The sequence below is a fragment of the Siphateles boraxobius genome, unplaced genomic scaffold, assembly GCF_051911475.1.
Source record: "Siphateles boraxobius isolate OS27281-9 unplaced genomic scaffold, OSU_SipBor_1 24, whole genome shotgun sequence".
NCBI lineage: Eukaryota > Metazoa > Chordata > Actinopteri > Cypriniformes > Leuciscidae > Siphateles > Siphateles boraxobius.
The window spans coordinates 7,229,291-7,251,687 of record NW_027508855.1 but is presented as its reverse complement, the minus strand read 5'-3'; the positions used below and the strand labels follow the sequence as shown (position 1 = coordinate 7,251,687).

Sequence of the window (22,397 nt, the reverse complement as noted above, 5' to 3'; positions counted from 1 at the left end):
GATGTCTTGTGCTGTTTTTGATTGGGTTGTTTTAATGCAAACAAAAGAGAAAAAAGGAAACACATACAAAGATATGGTAATGGTTTGAGCACTTTGATCAAGTCAGTTAAAATCTGGGGGGAAAAACAACACAAACAATTGAAATACATAGTTTTTTATCTCCTCAACACTACCATCCAGGAGTTTTAATAGAAGAGAAACCGCTGTGTCAGCATGGTAGATGGTAAGGACAGCAGGGCTTCAGGTCTCTGTAGTCTGACTGTCAGTATTGGAGCTGTAGTCCACTCTTTCAAACAGCAGGATGGTTTCACAGTGCATGGTCTGAGGGAAGAGGTCAACAGCCATAGCTCTCACTGGACGGAAAGGGGCTCCTCGTACACGGTTAGAAGGAGCTCTACAGAGACTTTTAGACAAACAATTTATTCACATGGAGTAGGCTCTGATGTGCTTATTTCACTTTAATATAGTTGAATGGGAACATTTTAATTATTATTACTCAGTACTTAAATGTATAATTACACTGTAACATGGACACCTTAAAATAAAGTGTAACCGCAAAAATGTAACAAGGTTTGCGTCACAAATCCCTCATATTTCACCTTTTCCACTCAAACCACTTCATATCCTAATATGTAATACAGCTATTTAACAATTCAATCAATTTGTGATAGATTTGATGTTCCTGACCTAAATTTGGACTTGTTATACATCCTGTTTCACATTATGGAAGTAATATTTGTTTGCAAATGCATTTCGTGTTGACTTTAAATAGAAAATAAACTTACTCAATAAAATTGTTCATAGCAGCTTTGGCATTGCAGGCAACATAGACGAGTCTCTTCAGATGCTCTGCTCTTCTGATTGCTAGAATAACTTTGGAATCTGTTAAGAGTGAGAACCTGGGTCAAAACTTAAAAACACCACGTCTACAAGTTAAAAGCAGTAATATCAAGACACTATGATAGAGTACTTTACGTACGTAGCCCTGCTCTCGGGGGATCTACGATTGCCGTGACGTTGGGGGATACCACAGCATTAAGAACAGTGGGTAACACATCTTCAGCCTTTCCACAGAGGAATTCCACATTGGTCAAGCCTGAAAATGTACATTTGAAGTCTGAGTAGAACATGGAGATGAGATGGAGAGAGAAAAATAGGACAGTGATAATGTCACTCTGGCTTACCATTAGCTTCAGCGTTAACCTTAGCATCTTGCACGGCCTCCTGGCACAATTCAATGCCAATCACCTTCTTCACCCTCTGTTAATGACAACACAGAATTTAGTTTTTTTCTAAGCTAACTGATGTTCTGAGAACAGTTTTCTGTTTTCTTTGTGTATTCTTAGAAGCAAATGCCACACCTTTGCCAGTGAAATGCCGATGGTTCCTGTTCCACAGCACACATCCAGTACAGTACTGTCCTGGTCCAGTTGAGCCCATTCACCCACAGCAGAGTACAGAACCTCAGCAGCAGGTGTGTTCGTCTGGCAGTAAAAAAATAAAAAAATAAATATTTACAATAGCAATAATGCAGGACATTTAATCAATATTAATTTATTAATATCCACGATACCCTCATGTCACCATTTTGATACATATCACGATACTGAACTAATGATTCAATATTATGGCAATGCACCAAGACATATGGTAAAAGGTTAAAAAAAAATTTACTGTTGATTAAAATGCTAAATTTGGTATTACATTGGGGGTGGAAATGAATATGCTTAGTGCTTGGTGCTGATAACCCAATGCACAGGACAATAGTGACACCAGAATAAAAATGATTCTGAAGCTGAAAAAGTTTAGACGAATATGCTTGCTAATATACCTTAATATTCTGAATCACATACATGATGGCATAATAAGGAATGAGTTTCCTGATGCTTTTTAACTATCGTAGTGTAGTGTTAAACCTCAATAAACTACCTGAAAGAATGAGTGAGGAGAAATGCGAAATTTCAGTCCGAGAAGTTCTTCGTGAATGCATTCTTCTCCGGTCACATGTTCACATGGCAGGTCCTCTGTACCCGCAGATGTCCTGGGTTGATGCAAGTTAAAAAATTAATGCAAAGTGCTCCAAAATCTAAATGAATCTCATTTTAAATTTTGGGGGGTTTACCTTTGTCCCATTCTCACAAAGTACAAAGATGTGAGGCCACTTTCTTTTCCTTCTCCTTTGGTAAAATACTGACGCAGGTTTTGTTTGAGTTCCTCAAGTTCTTCTTTTTGGAGTTTCTAGTTTGTTAAAAAAATTATAATTATTATTCAGCAGTAACAATAGTTCCACGATTTGTAAAATGAATAATGTCTAAAAGTGGACACAAAAATAAACACTGAATAAATCTCTTATTTACCTGTGGATTGAAGAAAACAATGGCCATGGTTTGCTTTATCCTGCTTGTTCGTACTGTCAGTTGCCGCCAATGACCCTCATAAGTCTCTGGACTGTATACTGCATATGGAGTGGTCCTGTTCAGGATAACAACACACAAAAAATAGAAATAAATACATGCACATTGGCTGATGTGTATTACAGACATAGATTTTAAAACCCTTTTAAAACAAATTTCACTGATAGGCCCATAAATATAGTTAGTTTTAAATGCACATTAAACAATCAACAGTAAATTCATTCACCTGATAAACTGCTGGAACTCCTGCACAACCCTCTTGGCCTCAGAAGACACATGGGTGGTTTCTGATGGACTCACTACTGCACAGGATCCTCCTTTATACTTACCCAAACGAAAGCCCACAGTCTTATCCTCACCATCTGCTCCCACTCCAATCACAAACTCACACTTATTCCTGTACTCCGTCTGCAAGTATAGGGTCTTTATCAGACAGTGACAATCACACTCAGTCATACCATTTCTGTAACCATAGATTTTATTAAACGGATGATTTCTTTTTACAGTATATAGTTTTTAATTAACCTTCAAAGTTTCATTAAATCAGTCAGAATGTGCTAAATAAGCACCCGCGAAACTGTAACCTACCATGGCAATAATACATGAAATAAGCTGCTTGAGTGTGGTCCGTTAGGATCCGTATCGGACTGTACAAAGGCAAACCATAAATAGCCTACTATCATTATTCATCACTTTATTATAGATTTACACATTATAACATTCTTTAATCGTCTTTAAAGGGGTGGTAAAACGCATTTTTTCAAAGGCTTGATTGTGTTTGTGGGGTGCACTGTAATATGTGTTCATGCTTCGTTTTTAAAAAATTGCGTTATTTTTCATATATTTTACCTTTATTCTACACTTCTCTGCCCCTCCTTGTAAAAACGGTCTGATGGTTTACGGGCTCCATGAAGCCAATCCCTCAAAAATACGCAATGGGCTCAGATTGGTTAGCTGGCCCAGTGTGTTGTGATTCGCTAACCGTGTAGTGCACGTTTCCGGAAACGTCACGCCCTGTACCTTTACCGGTAGCCTAGTTTGTGCTTTGGTGTATTATAAACGATGGCGTCAATAAAACCATACCAATTTGAGCCCGAATCGGACCCAGAGAATGTTAATGAAGATGACTGAGCAGAACCTGTTCAAGAACGGCTGTTAAACGACGTTTCAGAAAGGTTTGTTTTTTGTTGTTCTCTCATTACCTTTTAGATATGCTGTTATTTAATTGTACTAATTATTATAGTATTACAAAATAATAAGCTTCATAAACAAGAATTTCATATAATCGTTCTAACAAATTATCCTACAGTCCTCAAAGGGATTTTTTTGAGTAAAGACTGCGGATCTATAGTGATCGTTACTGACTGTATGGCACGTTTACTTTTGTATTTTCAGATCGATTGTAGCCAAATATCTGTCGACAGAACTATTAACCCAAAAAGAACACTAAACATCGGCTGCCAAATCAAACACAGAACCATGTTTAGCTTGCCTGTAGATAAACAAGCGATAAACAATACATAAAAGCTCTAATCAAAGATTAATTTACTCTAATTCCAATTTCGCCGTTGAGATTTAAAAAAAGTTTGTAACGTTAGTTGTTTGTCGGATAACGTTAAGTATGAATGAGCATTTAACAAACTGGTTTGCAGAGCCAAACAGCGTTGTCATTTGTTTACTTCCTTGCTACAACGTACAATTAACAATACGAACTATTACAGGAAAACACATCGACGAAAAATAAATCATACTTACAGGTTGTGGCCCGTAAACTGCAGCCTCTGTTCTTAAAGTTAGAACTGCTTCATCTTTCAACACAAGCTGTTGTGCGAGTCATGCATTAAACTCGCGAAGATTGTGGAAGCTTTCCTCCATAACATGTGCCACACAGAGAGCGAAATTTGGGTAATAATTAACCATTGATCCCTAACTCCCGCGACCCTAGGAAGGCTGAACAAAGTGGACCTGCAATCCGGGCACTGATGAAAATAACAGCGTTTCGACGACTTTGCGGCAGCATCAACACTCCTATACAACAATAACTCTTCACCAACGCAATATAAAATGGCCTCGCTCCCCTTTTTTAGTATTCTCGGAGGAGGAGTTTATGTAAATAATGGGGTTTACTGACGTCAGCAACCCTGGAGGAATGTCGTGCAGTCCAAAACTGGCTGTTTGCTGTAGTCCTTAGAAATTGATTTTTAAAAAAGCGAATATCTCTGTTTGCTTTGAACTTTGAGCGCTGTAACTTTGCAGATGTTGTTTATACTCAAACAGCAACATTACACACTAACTAAAGTTAGAAAAGTGAAATCGTGTTTTACCACCTCTTTAAAAAAGTTGACGGTAAGTTAAATGTGCATGGGACGTGACAAATGTTAAATATTCGACCTTTCTAAATGCCATTGAATAACTCTTATGCTGAATACAGTGGTAATGCCATGATAGTTTATGATATTTATTTAGTTAAATATGTGATGTGTTAGATTAAAATAATACATGTGAGCATGTGAGTACGCAGATGGTTTACCTGCACAGGTGATGGTCTTATGGCCTCGAGAGGGCAGCACATTTTGTTGTACTTCTCTTTTTGAACGAACAGCCAGGGAAGCATGGCTTTGTTGTTGTTGCCAATTTCTCTGAGAAGTATCAAGGAAGGTAGTTGTATTGAAGGAACTTTTAGTGACTAACATAATTTTCTATACCACCAGAAGTTTATACATGAGCTCATATGGGTGACAATGTCATGCAATTTATCAATTTTTGCTATTTTAAAAGAAATATCTGGAAGCCATTCATGGATATGCATGTCACCAGACCCATCAGAAAACTAGAAATACCTGGTCAGTTTCAGGAGAACACCTTCAACTTCTTTCTCTTTCCTCTTCAGCTGTTCTTCATAAGGCACGTTCCACAAGGGTGTCACAGCATTGGCAATCTGGATATCGAGAGGCTCTTCCTCATCCTCCTCTACCTCCTGGCCACCCGCAGCACGTTTGGCACCCGGCGGGCCACCTTCCGTTTCCTCCTCTTGCTTCCTCTTCTTGAGGATGGGATCAGCTTTGGGCTTGGCCAGCCGTACACTCAGCACTTTACTCTTCCATTGCATGCCGTGCACTGCCTTCATGGCCTTGTCCCTTTCCTCCTGGTTCTTAAAAGTGACAAAGGCAAACATCTGTCTGCTAAACAGCTTGATTTTGTGAGGATTGATCCCATGCTTGTTGAGGAACTTCTTCAGGTCATTAAAACCAATGTACTTGGGCAAGTTTTGAATCTCAACTTTAAAGATCTCTGAGGTAAAGAGATCTCCTTTGATGTAACGGTACACATCACTGGCTGCGCCCTCTCCTTCCGCTGCTGCTTCTGTCTGATTCCCTAAGTTTTTCTCCTCCATCAGGTCGTCTGGCTCCTTTTCTGTTCTTGGTAATGAACCAGCTGGAACATTCTTGTCAACGGCAACATCTGTCATTTTGATCTGCCCAAAGAATCTGATTATTAGACGTTCAATTTCAAGAATCTGTTTTAGCAATGGAATGCTATGTGTTATGCTATAATTTGCTTAAAACTAACCAAAATGTCTAGCTTCATCTACAATTATTATACATAGATTTAAGACATCATATTAATTGAGAGACTACAATGGAGTATTTTTACATTAAAAATTATTTTCGCACACAGCAGGACCATTGAAAACTAAAAATAGTTAACAGTTATATACAGGATATACACAAGATATACTAATTCCCTTATTCATATTCATATGCATGTACATTTTAACATTCTAAAAAAATACATTGGCATGTTATATGTCAACTAATGGACGGAACACGACTAAAAAACTAAGCAGATTTTATTTTTAGGACAATTAAATGCAAAGCAAATGGAAAGCAAAGTTATTTCTGATATTTCTTCACACCGTCTGAACAAACCTGCGCTGTCAAATCACCCTGATATTCAGTGTTCTTTACAATAAATCCTGAAGGAGCTCTAAACCACTGTGCACTTTATGCATACATGTAAGCTGCCATCTTTGAGACAGAAACACGTGTCATACGCAGCGCATTGTGGGAACACCGAGCAAGGTCTATTTAATACTGTTCTTCTAAGACTAATTGTTTTAAATATATTATTACATTTAAATAGCAATGGTAATTTAATTGCATTGTATTTAGACATTTAAAATCGTTTAATTCCAGTGCATCTTTTAATTTGATCTAGCACAAAAAAGCCGAGACCTTTATTTTGAAGTGTAACTCAACTGTGGAAAGTAAGTCCCGAGTCTCTGTGACGGACCAAGAAGTTTGTCTGCATAAGAGGTTCGTGGTCGGAAGAGACAGACAGAAACAAGCACGAATGACTATCAACTGTTGTTAAACATTACATGATAGTCTGTAAGAGACAACAGGGGGGATAACTCACCGAGATCACATTATTGAATGAGAGGCCAAACACCTTCGACAGTATCTTAGCTTCTAGCTCGGTGCTATCTGGAACCAAGACAGCGTAAATTACAACGGAAAGTCACTTTTATTAAAAGACTCGGTGCTGTGGGATTTCAGCCGAACTTCAGCCTGGGATGGACGACCCAACAGTACTGGAGCTTTGGATCTGATTCGTAAGGACTTACAGCGGTTTTTCATTGTTCAGATGTGGCTGTTGGGACTGGAGACGGGAGACGTGTCACTGATAAAGCGGCCGAAGCTGAAGTTAGTGCCCCAGCGCTGACAGACCTTCATTCATCAGCCCAGTCCAAGAGTCCAGTCAGCACATAACCTGGACCTGTAGGGTTTCTTATTCACCTTTAACTTCATTACCTGGTGAATTTAACACTTCTTAAACCTCCCCTGGTGAGGATAGGACGTGTTTTGTCAACATGGGTTCGTTGTTTCGGAGTGAGGAGATGTGTCTGGCCCAGCTCTTTCTGCAGTCCGGATCCGCTTATGACTGTATCAGTGAACTCGGCGAACTGGGGCTGCTGGAGTTCAGAGACGTAAGTGTATAGTTTTTTATAATAATGTGTTGATTATGTGTATTTCCTATTTGAAATATTGACTTGGCTTGTGTTTAGCTGACTGGTTCACAACCCAATGGCTTTTTATGTGACGTGAAATGAATTATGCTATTTAATGCTATTTAAAAGCAGCAACAAGTGATCAAGTCTTTAATCGGACGAACATTTCTCCATTTTTAATAAAGTAGGGTAAACGTACCTATTTAGCTCACCAAAATCTACATTGAGACATTTTTAGTGCACAGTATAATTCAGTACAATAAGCTGTGTTAAAATAATCGCTCACACAATAATATTTGATTTAATTTTAAATGACAAAAGCATTTCAATTAAGTTGTACAATACATAATTAAATACAAAAAGTCTGACTGTGCTTAATGGGTAATTTTTTTACCCTATAGGCACAACCCTGTTGCCAGTAAGCTCACATGTTTTATTAAAAATTCTTATTTCAAGCAACCTTTTTAAAGAATAAGGTACAGAGTCAATCGCAAAAAAACAGAACACTAAAATCAAGCACCAGATCTAAAAGATCTATAAATGTTTAGCACACTTTAGTTTTCACCAATTTAATTAACTCTCATTAAGTCATTAAGATAGAATCTTTATAAAATGTTTAACTCTGTGTAAATTCAAATAGTTAGAATATAGTTCAATTATTTCCATATTTAACTTATTATTTTAATGTACATGATTACTAATCTGATGTTTTTATTTGTTTCAGCTCAACCCAAGTGTGAACTCTTTTCAGCGCAAGTTTGTCAATGAAATCAAGAAATGTGAAGAGATGGAGAGGATTCTGGGTAAAAGTGTTGCTGTTCAATTCTTAATCTAATAAGGCCAATGGCATAATTCAGAAAATCATGTTACAGTATTTCAGTAAAGTGATAGATCTATTAAAGGGTCTCAATACTTTCTCAACACATTATGGTTGAACCTATACAAAATAGGTTATTCACATTGCATTCAGTCGAGTTTATTCAGTAAGGTGTGTTTCATTTTAATATGTTGTGATGGCACTTGATCAATGCTCAGAAACAGACATGATAATGAACTCAAAGTGGACTTGTGTAATAGGATATCTTCTGAGGGAAATTAAAAAAGAAGACATCCCACTGCCAGAAGGGGAGGTAAACCCAGCGGCACCATTACCCAAACATGTGATGGTCATAATGGTGAGATCTGTTCAACACTGCTCATTTGTTTAGCTCTAGTGTTATTAATTGACCTTTCAGACACATTCAGATGTCTTTTATTCCTGTCTGTATTCTCACTGGCAGTTACCTAGTTAAACTAGAGTTCTGTTTTAAATGTAATTTATATAATTCTGTTTTCTGTCTTTTCATAGCTGAGCTATTTACTTTTACTTTTGATATAAAGATAACTTTTAAGAACATTTAAAAACTCCCCTTAATTTACACTGATAGAATATTTGGCATTGGCCCTTTCTTAAATCTATTTGCATATCCATTGTTTTGTCTTGTCTTTATTTAATTCATTTATTGCCTGTATTTGACATTAATGTCAATCAATCAGCTGAAGTCTGTTTTGCAGTTTTCTTCTAGATCTCTTTCAGGAACACTTGCCAGTGTATTGATATGAATGCTGGTATTTAGTTATGACTGAGGCCTTTGTGCTTTGTTTTTAGGAGCAACTTCAGAGACTGGAACTAGAGTTGAGTGAGGTCACCAGGAACAAGGAGAAACTCCAGAAGAACCTTCTCGAGCTGACTGAGTACACACATATGCTGCGCATCACACGCAACTTTGTGCACCACAGTGTAGAGGTAGGACATGTGATTCCTTCCCTGTCACAAGTTTGGAGCTTTTGTTTGAGCTTAAATAAAAAGGGGAACGTCTGACTGGTGGAAGGATTTACCATGCTTTTGTTATTCATTATCGCAATGTTATTGTTAAACAAACAGCTCCATATGAATCAAAGTTTAAAAAAAATCTTAGTTCAGTCTTGTCTGCATTTTGTCTTTTGTTTCTCTGTGTCTGTTGATGTTTTTGATGCATGACCATGTTCGACCTCTTTGGTGTAATTGAAAGGAATTTATCTCTAGAGAGCAGGATTGTGGGTTTCATGCAGGCGATTTGTAGTCACCTGATTTTCACTGACTGCCAGAACTTTTAACTCTTGACCTCTTCTTCTTGATCATGGAGGTTAAAATGTGTTTAGGGCTGGCCAATATGGGCCAAAAAAAATAATATCTTTTTTTTTTTTTTGCCTGAGTGTCGATAAACGGTAAATATCTTGGTATATTGTCCAACAACAAATATTTTAGCAAAATGTAGCTATATTTTAGTCAGAATTATTGCATCCTATTCTTTTCCGCTCCGTCTGTTTGGCGCACATGCGCTCGTTCATTGTGTGAAGTTTCAAGTGTGTAAAGTTTAGCGGAGACTCATTTGGGGAAGGCTTGTCCACTCTCGACAGCAAAATGCTAATCTTTGCATGACTTTCTAACATTTACAGATGAAGAATACATCTGTGAAAAGTTATGCACTAAGGAAAACACCACACCTCAAAAGCATTATACGGCACGAGTATCTGTCAGAGCATCTGATGGGGCAAGCCACTTTAAACTATACATGTCAACTATTATTCGGACAAATTGGACTATGCACTTTCCTTGCAGCAGCTCACTCTGTCTCCTCCGCTATTTTTCAGATGCGCTCATAATATCACACAACTGTATATCGATATAATCAGTATTACCTCATTCTATATCGTTTATAAAAAAAAAATTGATATATCGTACAAACTCAATATACCACCCAGCCCTATGTGTTTGTGAATCTAATCTCTTGCTGTGTTTCTGCTTGTGTATGATTAGAGGGAGTCGACACAGGCCCAGTATGAAGAGTTTCCGTTTCTAGAGAAAGAACCTGTGATGGACTACACCAGCATGCAGAGGCTTGGAGCCAAGCTTGGGTGAGCAGTGTTTAAAAACATAAAGTTGAAAGTATACTTCCCTCGTCTGCGTTCTGCTCTGGCTCACCAACAGTTAATGTGATGTAATTTTCATCATCAGAACAGTCCGCTGTTGCATACCTTTTGTGTGCAGCTCAATTGTTTTATGTCTGTGTGGACAACAGCGTAGCTATGTGTGTATGATTTGATCACTTGGAAAAGAAAGGTCCTCTGCACTTGCAGTCAATGTTGTATAGTTTAAAAGGCTTGCTCGCTCAACTCTATGTGAACAGAGCGAAATGCAGGAAACGGCAAATACCCGGGCCTTAAAGGGATAGTGCACCCAAAAATTAAAAATCTGTCATTAATTACTCACCCTCATATCATTCCAAACCCATAAGACTTTAGTTAATCTTCGGAAGACAAAGGAAGATCTTTTTAATGAAATGTGAGAGATTTCTGCCCTCCATTGACAGCTACGCAACTACCACTTTGATGCTTTAAATAGTTCATAAAGAGATTGTAAAAGTAATCCAAATGAATTGAGTGGCTTATTTCAAATTTTCTGTAGAGACACGATTGCTTTATATGATGAATAGATTAAATTTAGGCTTTTAATTTATATAACCAGTGTTTGTAATTAACACCCCCCAAATGCCGGTAAAAATCAACTGTGGCGGGAAACACTTAAATCACTAGCCAATTTGGAGTGTTGTGGTTAACGGAAGGTTAAGCATGTTCGCTTAATGTGCAAGAACCAATGACATTAATTCTTGTGTTACGCAGCACGCTTGATCTTCCGCAAGTACAAATGAGGTTTGTGCTCGCACGTTCGGTTGAGCCTCTGTTTATAAATCTGTTTATCGTGTAAAGCGATTGAATCTCTTCAGAGAATTTGGACTAAACCGCTCAAATCATATGTATTAATTTTACGATCTCTTTATGAACTTTATGAACAAATTGATAGTTGCATAGACTGTCAAAGGAAGGACAGATTTCTTTCAGATTTCATTAACTTCTTCATTTGTGTTCTGAAGATATATATATATATATATATATATATATATATATATATATATATATATATATATATATATGTATATATATATATATATATATATATATATATATGTATATATGAGTATATTCTGATTTCTAGAAGGATGTTTAAAGGAATGCAAAACCTGTGCTGTTAATATCCAAAAAGTTTTCAATTCATGCCACTGTTGTAAAGTTAAGCTCGTAATCCTCTGTCTCTGCTGCTCAGGTTCATTTCTGGCCTCATTCAGAGCGTAAAAATCGAGGCATTTGAGCGAATGCTCTGGAGAGTGTGTAAGGGCTACACCATCCTCAGCTACTCTGAGGTGGACGAGCTTCTGGGAGACCCTGATTCGGTAAGACCAGTTGACATTTGTTTATAACATCACATCTTTTTGGTAACAAAAATGCATGCTTGATTCAGTTTATAGCTATCAGGTTTTTTGTGATGGTCTGTTCTCTGTCTGGTCTGTCAGGGGGAGCCAACCAGGAATGTGGTGTTCCTTATCTCCTACTGGGGAGATCAGATTGGACAGAAAGTTAAGAAGATATGTGACTGGTAACTTGGTTTTTAAATTAAATGAATATATACTACTTCTACTTAGTGATTCTGTTAATCAGTCTTGTTTAAAGAACTTTATTTGTTGAGCTACCATATATCCGCTGCATTTAACCACGACACACTAACTGATTGCGCCACTGAGACAGATGGGGAGCAGCTGCTGTTTATAAAGATTTATAAATGGCTTGTTCCCTGTTACATTTAGGGGAAGCTTCCTGACTTTCATTTCTTAATTTTATTTGAAATCTTTCTGAGTAATTTTATTCTTTTATAGAAAGTAGAAGTGCTGTAGTTTTGAAAAGATTGTTTTTTTGTTTCCATAGCTACCACTGTCACCTCTACCCGTACCCCAACAGTAACGAGGAGAGAACAGATGTGGTGGAGGGGCTCCGCACACGTATTCAGGACTTGCACACGGTGAGTCAGGATGAGCTTGTCTTCTCACTTGTTAAAGTTTATGAGAGACACATTTTGTGTGGAACACGAATGAAGAAGAGTGTAAGTGTGATCTCACTAGTCATTTACTGGCTGGTCTTTCCCTTAACTGTCACCCCCCTTTTTGAACATAAACTTCAAAATGGTTGTAAGTAATCCGTGAATGCTTTGGAATACAGAAGTAGGTTGGTGTCATTTTAAAGAAGACACTCAGCACGTTTAAGTGAATGCACTCAAAAAAATGAAAGTGTAAAAAAAAAGTAATGGAAGTTTACAATAAAACAAATAGACTGTACTAAACATTTTTTATTTTATACAAAATATATATTTTACAAAATAATTTTTACTCTAAAATGGCTTTGATAAAATCAAAGCCATATGTCTAACCAAGTTGTGTTCCAAATTTGAAGTTGATATCACAAAAATTGAAGTTCCTATGAGATTTTGTTTAGGCGCTATACCAAATATAGCCACTGTGTGACACCCACAATCCATTGAATTTTTTTTATGTGTTCTTAATACATTTTTCACTATGTCACTTCTATCCAAAAACAGTCGCCAAATATGGAAGATTGACTCTCAGTCCTTTCCGACGATATGTTTTGTCAAGGTTAGATTTTTTTTTATTATAAAATAGTTAAAAACTAATTTTGTAATATGAAACCCGACACCACCCACTAGGGTAAGGAGCCAGCTAAAATTTAAAGTACTGTTTCTGTGGTAACGCAATGTCCGATTTCAAAACGTTGAATTTATGATAGAGCCCGACCGATATGGATTTTTGGGGGACGCTGCCGATAACGATAAAAAAAAAGCCTGATACCGATATATCGGCCGATATTATTTATGTGTACAGTAGCAATATTATTTATGTGTATTATAGTACAGTGCCAGTCAAAAGTTTGGACACACTTTCCTATTGGTGTTTACAAACCTTTGATGGGTACTGTATATAGAATACAAAGTATTTAAACAGAATAAATATATAAACGTTTTGCAATGATCACTCAAATGTGGTGATCAAACACTTGTGTGACAAAGATATGTAATGGAGGCAGGGTGAATGATAGAATGAGAACGATACATTTTAGCTGTAACCAAACTAGTTTGCATTGCATGTTATATTATATTATATTCTAAATACTGTTGCATAATCTTCACTAACGACTTTGTCGTTTAATTTAGTCACGTTATATAGAATAACTTGTATCAATAAATATCAAAAGTGTCACTGACATTATCTTCTATTTTTAGTCTTAATTCCTCTACATCTCTACAAGTGGAGGAATAACTCGGATCTTTTTACTAAAGTAAAATTATAATATTATAATGAAAACATTTTTAATTACATAATGTACAGACTTTTATACTATTTTAAATAAGTAGTAAGCAAAATGTACCTACTAAACGTGAAACTAGGCTACTCCTAATGAAAATGGCCCTATATAAAGTGTTATAATTATATAAATTATTGGAATATTGCTTGATGTTGTAACGTAGCGTAGGTTAGTTTCAAAGGCATTTGAGTTTGCTTGTTTGCTTGTACTGCTCTGTAAGAGAGAGAAAGAAGATTGTGTTAGTGGCCCGGCTAAGCACATGATATTCATGAGGTCTAGGCTCTGGACAATTCTCCACTAGTGAATCATGTGTACTTGATACGCTCAACACACACTGTTTCTTTTAGGTTCCTGTTCAAGTGTCATAAACAGGACAAAATATAGGAAAACCTATGAAAATGAAAAGGCTCGCCCAGTCAATCATGAAAAGAAAATCGGGCTGTTTCTTTGCTTAAAATGTTTCTCGATTGATTGAAGATATATGCTGATCAGCAGGGCAAAATGCTTTTATGTTCATCTGAGCGCACCGTTCAGAAACTAGGGCAATAAATGCCATGTGTGGCTGCTCGTGTCATTTGTCATTAACCTTCTGGAAAATACACACATCCGATAGGCCTAATTATTAATACTTCTAGAACAGCGGTTTTCTACCTGTTTATATCTTTTCTCTTATAATTACGAAAAAGTTGCTTATTTTCAACTTATTTTTAGCACATTAACACTCTTATGTTGCGTTGTTGAAATGCTTTTGGTGGTTTCTTCATAGGTTCTTTACCGCACTGAGGATTACCTGAGGCAGGTGTTGATCAAGGCCTCAGAGTCGGTGTACATTTGGGTAATCCAGGTTAAGAAAATGAAGGCCATATACCACATCCTCAACCTCTGCAGTTTTGATGTCACAAACAAGTGCCACATAGCTGAGGGGTGGTGTCCTGTAAACGATCTGCCTGCTCTTCGGAGAGCGCTAGAGGATGGATCGGTAAGCAACCTGACATTATTTCAGGTGGTGCATTATTTACAATACATCTGATTGATTTGTGTGCACATATCCTTAAATCTGCTGTGCTATTTTTGTTGTTTTGTTTAATCAGAGGAAGAGTGGAGCCACAGTTCCATCATTTGTCAATCGTATCCCAAGCAGTGACACTCCACCGACCCTCATACGCACCAACAAGTTTACCTCAGGCTTTCAGAATATAGTGGACGCTTACGGCGTGGGCAGCTACAGAGAGGTCAACCCAGGTGAGAGGGCAGCTGTTCAAAAGACAATAAGGGGACATTTTTTTACATCCTCAATCATATAAACATGTCCCCATTTTACATGTCCTCAATGCTTTATACATATGCTTAGATAAGATGTGAATGCTTTTTTTTATCACACCGCACAGCTCCATATACAATCATTACCTTTCCCTTCCTGTTTGCCGTGATGTTTGGAGACCTCGGGCACGGCATCATCATGGCACTGTTTGCACTGTGGATGGTTCTCTATGAGAATGACCGTAAACTGAAGAGAACCAGGAATGAGGTGCATTCAGCTTGCTGTTTTGACATGGCTGTATTTGCCTACACACAACCAAGCATTAACTTTCCTCTCTCATTCATTTAGATGTGGTTTTTAAAAAGAAATCAAATGCTAAGACATTATTTAGCCTTAGTAATAGTGTTCTGTTTCTGTTAACTGGATTACAGTTTGATTAACATTGTATTCATTTGTTTAGATCTGGAACATTTTTTTCGAGGGCCGTTACATCATCCTGTTAATGGGCATATTTTCAGTCTACACCGGGTTAATATACAACGACTGCTTCTCCAAATCACTCAACCTGTTCGGCTCGGGATGGAATGTCAGCGCTATGTTCGAGAATGGAGATTGGGAGTGAGTGTTCAAAGCACAGAATACCAAGCTTCATCCTTAAAAAAAAAAAAAAAAAAAATATATATATATATATATATATATTATTGGCACCCTTGGTAAATATGAACAAAGAAGCCTGTAAAATAAATTTGCATTTTTAATACTTTTATTATTTAATTAAATTCACAAAAATCTAACATTACATTGAAGTAAAACACTTGGAAATGTGAGGAAAATCTCTTTATGAAATGTTTTTTCTGCAATACCAGTTGGCCACAATTAATGGCACCCTTTTATTTAATCATTTTTGCAACCTCCTTTTGCCAAGATAACTGCTCTGAGTTTTCTCCTATAATGCCCGATGAGTTTGGAGAACACCTGACAAGAGATCAGAGACCATTCCTCCATACAGAATCTCTCCAGATCCTTCAGATTCCCAGATTCATGTTGGTGGTGCTTCTCTTCAGTTCAGCCCACTTATTTTCAACAGGGTTCAGGTCTGGGGACTGGGACAGCCATGACAGAAGCTTCATTTTTGCTCAGTGACACATTTTTGTGTTGTTTTTTATGTTTGTTTAAATCGTTGTCCTGATGGAAGATCCAACCACGGCCCATTATAAGATTTCTAGCAGAGGCGGTCAGGTTTTGATTTATCTGTTGGTATTTGCTAGAATCCATGATACCATGTATTTGAACAAGACGTCCAGTGTATTTAACCGTGGGCATTGGGTACTTTTTTATCCCTGTTTGGACCAAACCCATCTGGTGTGTTTGAATTTCTGACCCCAAGACTTAACTATTCTCTGCAATTCTCCATCTGTGATCCTTGGAGAGTCTTTGGCCACTCAAACTTTCCTCCTCACCGTGCATTAAGACAATATAGACACATGTCCTCTTCTAGTCAGATTTCTTAATTATTTCCCTCCTTAATTATTTAATTACTGCCTTGATGGTGGAAATGGAAATCTGCAATGCTCTTGCTATTGTCTTGCATCCACTTTCACTTTTGTGAAACTAAACAATCTTTTGCTGCACATCAGAACTATATTCTTTAGTTTTACTCATTGTGATGGACGATTAAGGGAATTCTGTGTTTTCTCATATTTATACTCCTGTGAAACCAGTCATTGCTGAACAATTTCATGTTCCTTGTCACCCTGGTTTGCTACATTTAAAAATATATATATATGAATGCGAATGTACTTAAGTATTTTACTCATAAGAATTTATAGGGGTGCCAATAATTGTGGTCATTTCATAATGTGCCAATAAGGTGCCTATAATTCTGACCATGACTGTGTACACACACAGTAGGCAGTGTGCAGCAAATGTTTTAAAATGTAGTATGCTAAATCTCTTATCTATCTAGTAATTGTTTTAAAATATAGGTACAACTTTCCATGATTCCACAGAGATGAAATATGGACGTCACTAAAGCTAATTCAATTTATCAGCTACTTTTACAGCCAGTTTTTATCCTGACAGCTTAATCCAAGTACACAAATAGGGGGAGGCAACAATAATTTTGAGTCTCATGATGCTGTTTGAAGAGGTTTATGCTGGATACACTACCATTCAAAATGTTGGGGTTCATATATATATATATATATATATATATATATATATATATATATATATATATATATATTACAGTTTTTACTGTATATTTATCTAATAATTGCAGCCTTGGTGAGCAAAGGAGACATCTTTCAAAAACATTCCAAAATTTTACTGACCCCAAATTTATGAATAGTAGTGTAATCCCTGCAATCATGTATCTGTTGAAGTCAATAAATGTAAACATTTCAAGAGGATTTAAAATTTATTTCCCTAGACATCCAGAATTCTGACAGCAAAGTTTGGAGCTTTGTTTTGGTGTTTGATGATGTAGATGATGCAATGCAATTTTACTTCTAGGGAACATCAGATTTCTCGTGTACAGTATGTGGCTCTAATGTGCTCTCTTTTTTTCTCCTCTTCCTAAGTTTTAACACCGTCAGCTCAAATCGCTTACTTGCACTGGATCCAAACATCACAGGGGTCTTTAAAGGGCCATATCCTGTGGGAATAGACCCGGTAGGTCTCTGACTTCATTTTATTATTATGTAATCAAAACAAATTAATTTATTATCGCCACCATAAAAACAAGTGTAATGGAGGTTGAAAGTCTATGGTTTGTACATAGCTTGATTATATGTTTTATATATACTGGTGTGGAATATCAATGTACAATATTCACACGATGCAACATACAGATTCTCACAAGTACTTACCAGTAAACGACACAGTGCTAGTTAAAATATACATAAACAACACAATAATAAGAACTGAAATCCAGGAGTGCTGCAACTTAATGTTGGATATTGCCACAATGCACGATTAGGAATGTATGCATGTCACTTTACTTAATATCTTAATTCGTTTCCTGGGTGAATGAAAAACTATGAGTTTATAATCTTGATAAAATGTATAATTATTTTTCATTTAATAACAGTTTATTTGCACTCTCTGTAGATCTGGAACCTGGCATCAAACCGTCTCACCTTCCTGAACTCCTATAAAATGAAGATGTCTGTGATTGTAGGAATAATCCACATGACTTTTGGAATCATCCTTGGCGTTTTCAATCACCTGTGGGATATTTGAAAAGCTTTTTCCAATAGATCGGTGCTAAATGTTGTGACTTTGATCCTTCTAATGCTTCATATGATCTTGTGTTCAGGCACTTCAGACGGACATATAATCTGTACCTGATATTTATTCCTGAGCTGCTCTTCCTGCTGTGTCTCTTCGGCTATCTGGTCTTCATGATCGTCTATAAGTGGCTGTTTTTCACAGTCCGAGACTCTCAGACAGCTCCCAGCATCCTCATCCACTTTATCAACATGTTCCTGATGCAGGGGGACTCCAACCGACCCCTTTTTCCAGGACAGGTTAGACTCAAAGAACCAGATGTGTAGCCATTCCGCTTTTACATGCTAAAAAGATTGGTTTCTTTTTTTTACTTTCCCTCTTTACCATAGGCCGGGCTTCAAGTGTTCCTGGTGATTGTGGCCGTGTTCTCTGTGCCTGTGTTATTATTGGGAAAACCTCTCTACCTCTACTGGCAACACAAGGGCAGAGACCGCCTGAGCATGTACAGGGTGAGGATCCTCTTTTTGTGTGTGTGTTCTCCAGTTAGCTGAAGCCTGTTGGCTCATTTTCTCTCTTTCTCTCTCTGTAGGGGTATCAGCGTGTACGACGGAACAGTGAGGAGGAGCTCTCTCTCATGCAAGTTCATGATATGGAGGAAGGCGGCAGTCTGGACAGCCACTCCTCAAACTCTGACAGCCAATCAGAGGGGGTGAGACGTTCAGAACCAACCAGTTCAGTACACCGTTTGGTGTGAATAAACAACTTGTGAGCCTAAGAATGTTTCTTTTCTTCTACAGCTTGATTTTGCAGATCTGTTCCTCAATCAGTCCATCCACACTATAGAGTACTGTCTGGGCTGCATCTCTAACACTGCGTCTTACCTCCGCCTGTGGGCTCTCAGCCTGGCACATGCCCGTGAGTAACGTATCCATGAATGACTGTTACGTTTTGTATGAGGAGTGCTAAAAAATAAAAATGCTAAAAAGAAATAATGATAAAAGGAAACTGCAATGGTATTTCTTTAATTTTTCCCTTCAACAACTTTGGTTTTTTATTGAAGAATATACAGTTCTTAAAACTAATGGAGTTACAAAATGTGGTTTGTTTATTAATTTAATACATATCTCCTAGTGTGTGTTAATAAAATACTTTGAAACAAGAAGCTTCTTCTTCGATTTTTCTGTTGGACAATGACCAAATGACTTCTAAAGGATTGCTTCACGCAGAATTTTGTTCATCTTTGAAACACATATGATCTTTTTTAATGAAATCTGAGAGCTTTTTGTCCCTCCATTGCAACTACTATAGACTAGTCGCATGGATCACTTTTGTGATGTCTTTACTACCTTTCTAGGGTTTGAAAGTGGTAGTTGTATAGGCTGTCAAAAAAGATCTTCATCTGTGTTCCAAAGATGAACGAATGTCTTACGAGTTTGGAACGACATGACGGTAATAAATGACAGAATTTTCATTTTTGGGTGAACTATCCCCTTAAGTACAGAACTATTTATGGGTAGAGAACCGCTGGTGAGATTCAAGCATCTAAAATAATACTTACCATTTGTAACAGCCAGTCAAGTGCACATTGGCCATAAAAATGGCTAGAATATGCTCCATTTAAAATAAAAGAATGCTAAACTTGTTTTGTTGTGATCCAGAGCTCTCTGAAGTATTGTGGGCGATGGTGATGCGGGACGGCCTACGTGTGGACACCAGTTGGGGTGTTGTGCTCCTGGTGCCTGCTTTTGGTCTGTTTGCTGTCCTCACTGTATCCATCCTGCTGGTGATGGAGGGACTTTCAGCCTTCCTTCATGCTCTCAGACTCCACTGGTCAGTACAAAACCTCAAATATACACCACTACAGGGCTGGACTGGTAATCTGGCATACCGGGCAAATGCCCGGTGGGCCGACATGCTTTTTGGGCCGATACATCTCATATTTTTATTTTTATTTTTATTTTTATTTATTTTTTACGGCCCATAAAACTCGTACATCGGCAGCCCATTCGTTTTGTTTTGTTTAATTGACGGCGCTGGGTTAGTGCCGATGTAATGCACTGGTCAAAAAAAAAAATCATATTTTTTTCCAATGACAGACCGGCCCATGAAACACGTAGATCAGCGGCCCATTGGTTGTTTTCTTGATTGACACTGGGCTGGCCCAATCACATCTTGAAACACCTCCCCCTTTGTGCTTTGAGTGAGCGTGCAGTGTCAAGTGTACTGTGTATCTGTCTATAGTCTGAGAGATGGAGAAGAAACGCAAGGAATGTGCAGAGAAATAGCGTGAAAAATAGATATAGGCCCCTCAAGCAGACGCTGTAAAATGTGTCAAAGTATATGTGTTTTCTTCAGCAGCAGGACCTTCATCAGCTCCAGTGGCTGATGAGGACGATAGTGAGGAGGATCAGGAGAGAGATGAGAAAGTGTAGAGTCTGTGGTAAGCAGAACTACTTTTTAAAACACTTTGGCTATGAGTGTAGGAACCCATTACCTAGTTACGCATTATTTCCACATCTGTATTGTTGACGATTACAGCAATTTACTAGAAGTTTAATGAGACGCGTTTGTATCCATGTTTTCCGCCAAAATAAAAGCTTGAGCGGAGAATAGTTCAGTTGTATTAATAAATTACAATTTTGTACTTATTTCATCTGTAAACTCTCACTCGTTCCTACTCACTCATTACATGCCATTAGTGGTTTTAATGAATAGGAGTTGAACATATTTAAGGGCGTGCAAAGATGGGTGGTGTTTATGATCATATGTAGTGGGCCAGTCTGTGCCAAAATGCCAGGGCCGATTTTCTGTCCCAGTCCAGCCCTGCACCACTATCCTCAAAACCATGTATTATTGTAGTCCATCACGCTCTGGCGAGATCAGTATTCAGCAGTCGCATCAAAGTTAGTTGCTGAACACAAATGATTCAAACGGAAATTATCTCTTTCTCCTCAGGGTGGAGTTTCAAAATAAGTTCTACAGCGGCGCTGGCGTCAAGTTTGTACCGTTTGCCTTCTCTCTCATGCACAGCAGCTTTGAAAACGAAGGGCTGTTATGAATTGTGGGACTCTAAAAACCAGACCTGAACAGATCTGTGAGCTTCATTTTAAACAGATTTGTATACAGTGTTGCACTACATGCCAATCTGGCACAACCAAATACTCTTTCCAGATTATATATGTTCCATATCAGCATTGACACACTGAGCCGCATCAGATGCTCTGCTGCAACCATCAACTAAACACTGAGGTAAAGCAAAGAAGAAGACTCTGGACTGTAAATAGGACCCGTGAGTGCTTTAGATCTCTTGAATGTATTGTCAGCTCTTCACAAAAGTGCAGTTTTGGAATATCATTTTTCTACCATGTTGCCGGTTGGCTGTGGAGAGATACGCATTTCTCCATAGCTGAGCACATTCAATGAATGACATTAGGATTTAATTTTCATCCTCCACAGCGTTAAAACATCATTCTAGCTCATGTAGGCGATTCATAGTGTTGATCTGGTGCTGTAAAGATCAGAGAGCTTCATACAGCTCAGTGTTCGATTCAAATACTTCTGCAGATGATCTTCTTGGTGGTTGAAAAATCTCCTTAGCCCACAGGAGGCTCTGATATTTCTAAGTGCCAAACATGCTGAATGTATTCAAATGGGTGGTGGATTAAATTTTTCAGTTCAAGTCATTTAAGAATTTATTAGTTTAATGAAATACATCATCTGTGTTGCTGTTCAGGGCAAAGCTTAAAGTCAGAGAGTTGTGAAACTGTCAGTCATTTAATTTTAATTGTATCATAAATGGAGATGTTTTAGTGTTTTAACCGTCATAGATCTGTTCAATTACTCTGTTCTGACTCTTCAGAATAGGTTTTTTTTTGTTTTACAACTCAATTTAATGTGACACTTTGGTGTGTGGATTGTGAGCCACTGAACTCATTCCAATTATTATTATTTTTTTAAATGTATTAATCATACTCATTTTGATTTCTATCTTTCATTTGAAGATTCTGTGCTTAGGTAACGTACATTCCATACTTTGCACAGGAGTTCAATATTTAACATTACACAATAAAAATCAAACCTGTGAAGATTGATTCAATGTCTTTTGATTTCAGTGCCATTTTTGAGCAAAAGCTTTTCACAGTGTCACCTGAAGAGTTTCTGTTGTTTGTAAGACATCACTTTCCTAATTCCT

At 37.6% G+C, this 22,397-nt stretch overlaps 2 protein-coding genes across 2 annotated transcripts; one reads left to right on the top strand and one right to left on the bottom strand.

The window, feature by feature from the left end:
- Positions 1-4: 4 nt before the first annotated feature.
- On the bottom strand, positions 5-6,464 carry trmt2a (tRNA methyltransferase 2A). The gene is made up of 12 exons (XM_077241087.1): positions 6,344-6,464; positions 5,255-5,889; positions 4,945-5,053; positions 2,641-2,822; positions 2,358-2,472; positions 2,123-2,238; positions 1,930-2,041; positions 1,362-1,484; positions 1,185-1,260; positions 980-1,096; positions 786-882; positions 5-403 (listed from the first exon to the last, which is right to left on the bottom strand). Exons 2-12 carry the CDS (start codon positions 5,881-5,883, stop codon positions 241-243), a joined length of 1,839 nt encoding a protein of 612 aa, XP_077097202.1. The 5' UTR covers positions 5,884-5,889; positions 6,344-6,464; the 3' UTR covers positions 5-240.
- On the top strand, positions 6,454-22,296 carry atp6v0a2b (ATPase H+ transporting V0 subunit a2b). Its single transcript, XM_077241075.1, has 20 exons — positions 6,454-7,404; positions 8,150-8,228; positions 8,503-8,600; positions 9,074-9,211; positions 10,265-10,362; positions 11,609-11,735; positions 11,856-11,938; positions 12,265-12,358; positions 14,480-14,692; positions 14,805-14,955; positions 15,102-15,241; positions 15,435-15,592; positions 17,557-17,647; positions 18,086-18,204; positions 18,294-18,504; positions 18,595-18,714; positions 18,795-18,914; positions 19,003-19,120; positions 19,864-20,035; positions 21,161-22,296. Exons 1-20 carry the CDS (start codon positions 7,288-7,290, stop codon positions 21,261-21,263), a joined length of 2,550 nt encoding a protein of 849 aa, XP_077097190.1. The 5' UTR covers positions 6,454-7,287; the 3' UTR covers positions 21,264-22,296.
- Positions 22,297-22,397: the final 101 nt, after the last annotated feature.

Bases quoted from the DNA above. Each gene is read 5' to 3' on its own strand.
- trmt2a (XM_077241087.1), bottom strand. From the start codon at position 5,883: ATGACAGATGTTGCCGTTGACAAGAATGTTCCAGCTGGTTCATTACCA. The intron at 5,054-5,254 runs GTATTTCTAGTT...GATACTTCTCAG, and splicing joins GTTCTCCTGAAACTGACCAG to AGAAATTGGCAACAACAACA. The intron at 2,042-2,122 runs GTAAACCCCCCA...GCATCAACCCAG, and splicing joins TTTGTGAGAATGGGACAAAG to GACATCTGCGGGTACAGAGG.
- atp6v0a2b (XM_077241075.1), top strand. From the start codon at position 7,288: ATGGGTTCGTTGTTTCGGAGTGAGGAGATGTGTCTGGCCCAGCTCTTT. The intron at 17,648-18,085 runs GTAGGTCTCTGA...CACTCTCTGTAG, and splicing joins ATCCTGTGGGAATAGACCCG to ATCTGGAACCTGGCATCAAA. The intron at 18,915-19,002 runs GTGAGACGTTCA...TTTCTTCTACAG, and splicing joins CTGACAGCCAATCAGAGGGG to CTTGATTTTGCAGATCTGTT.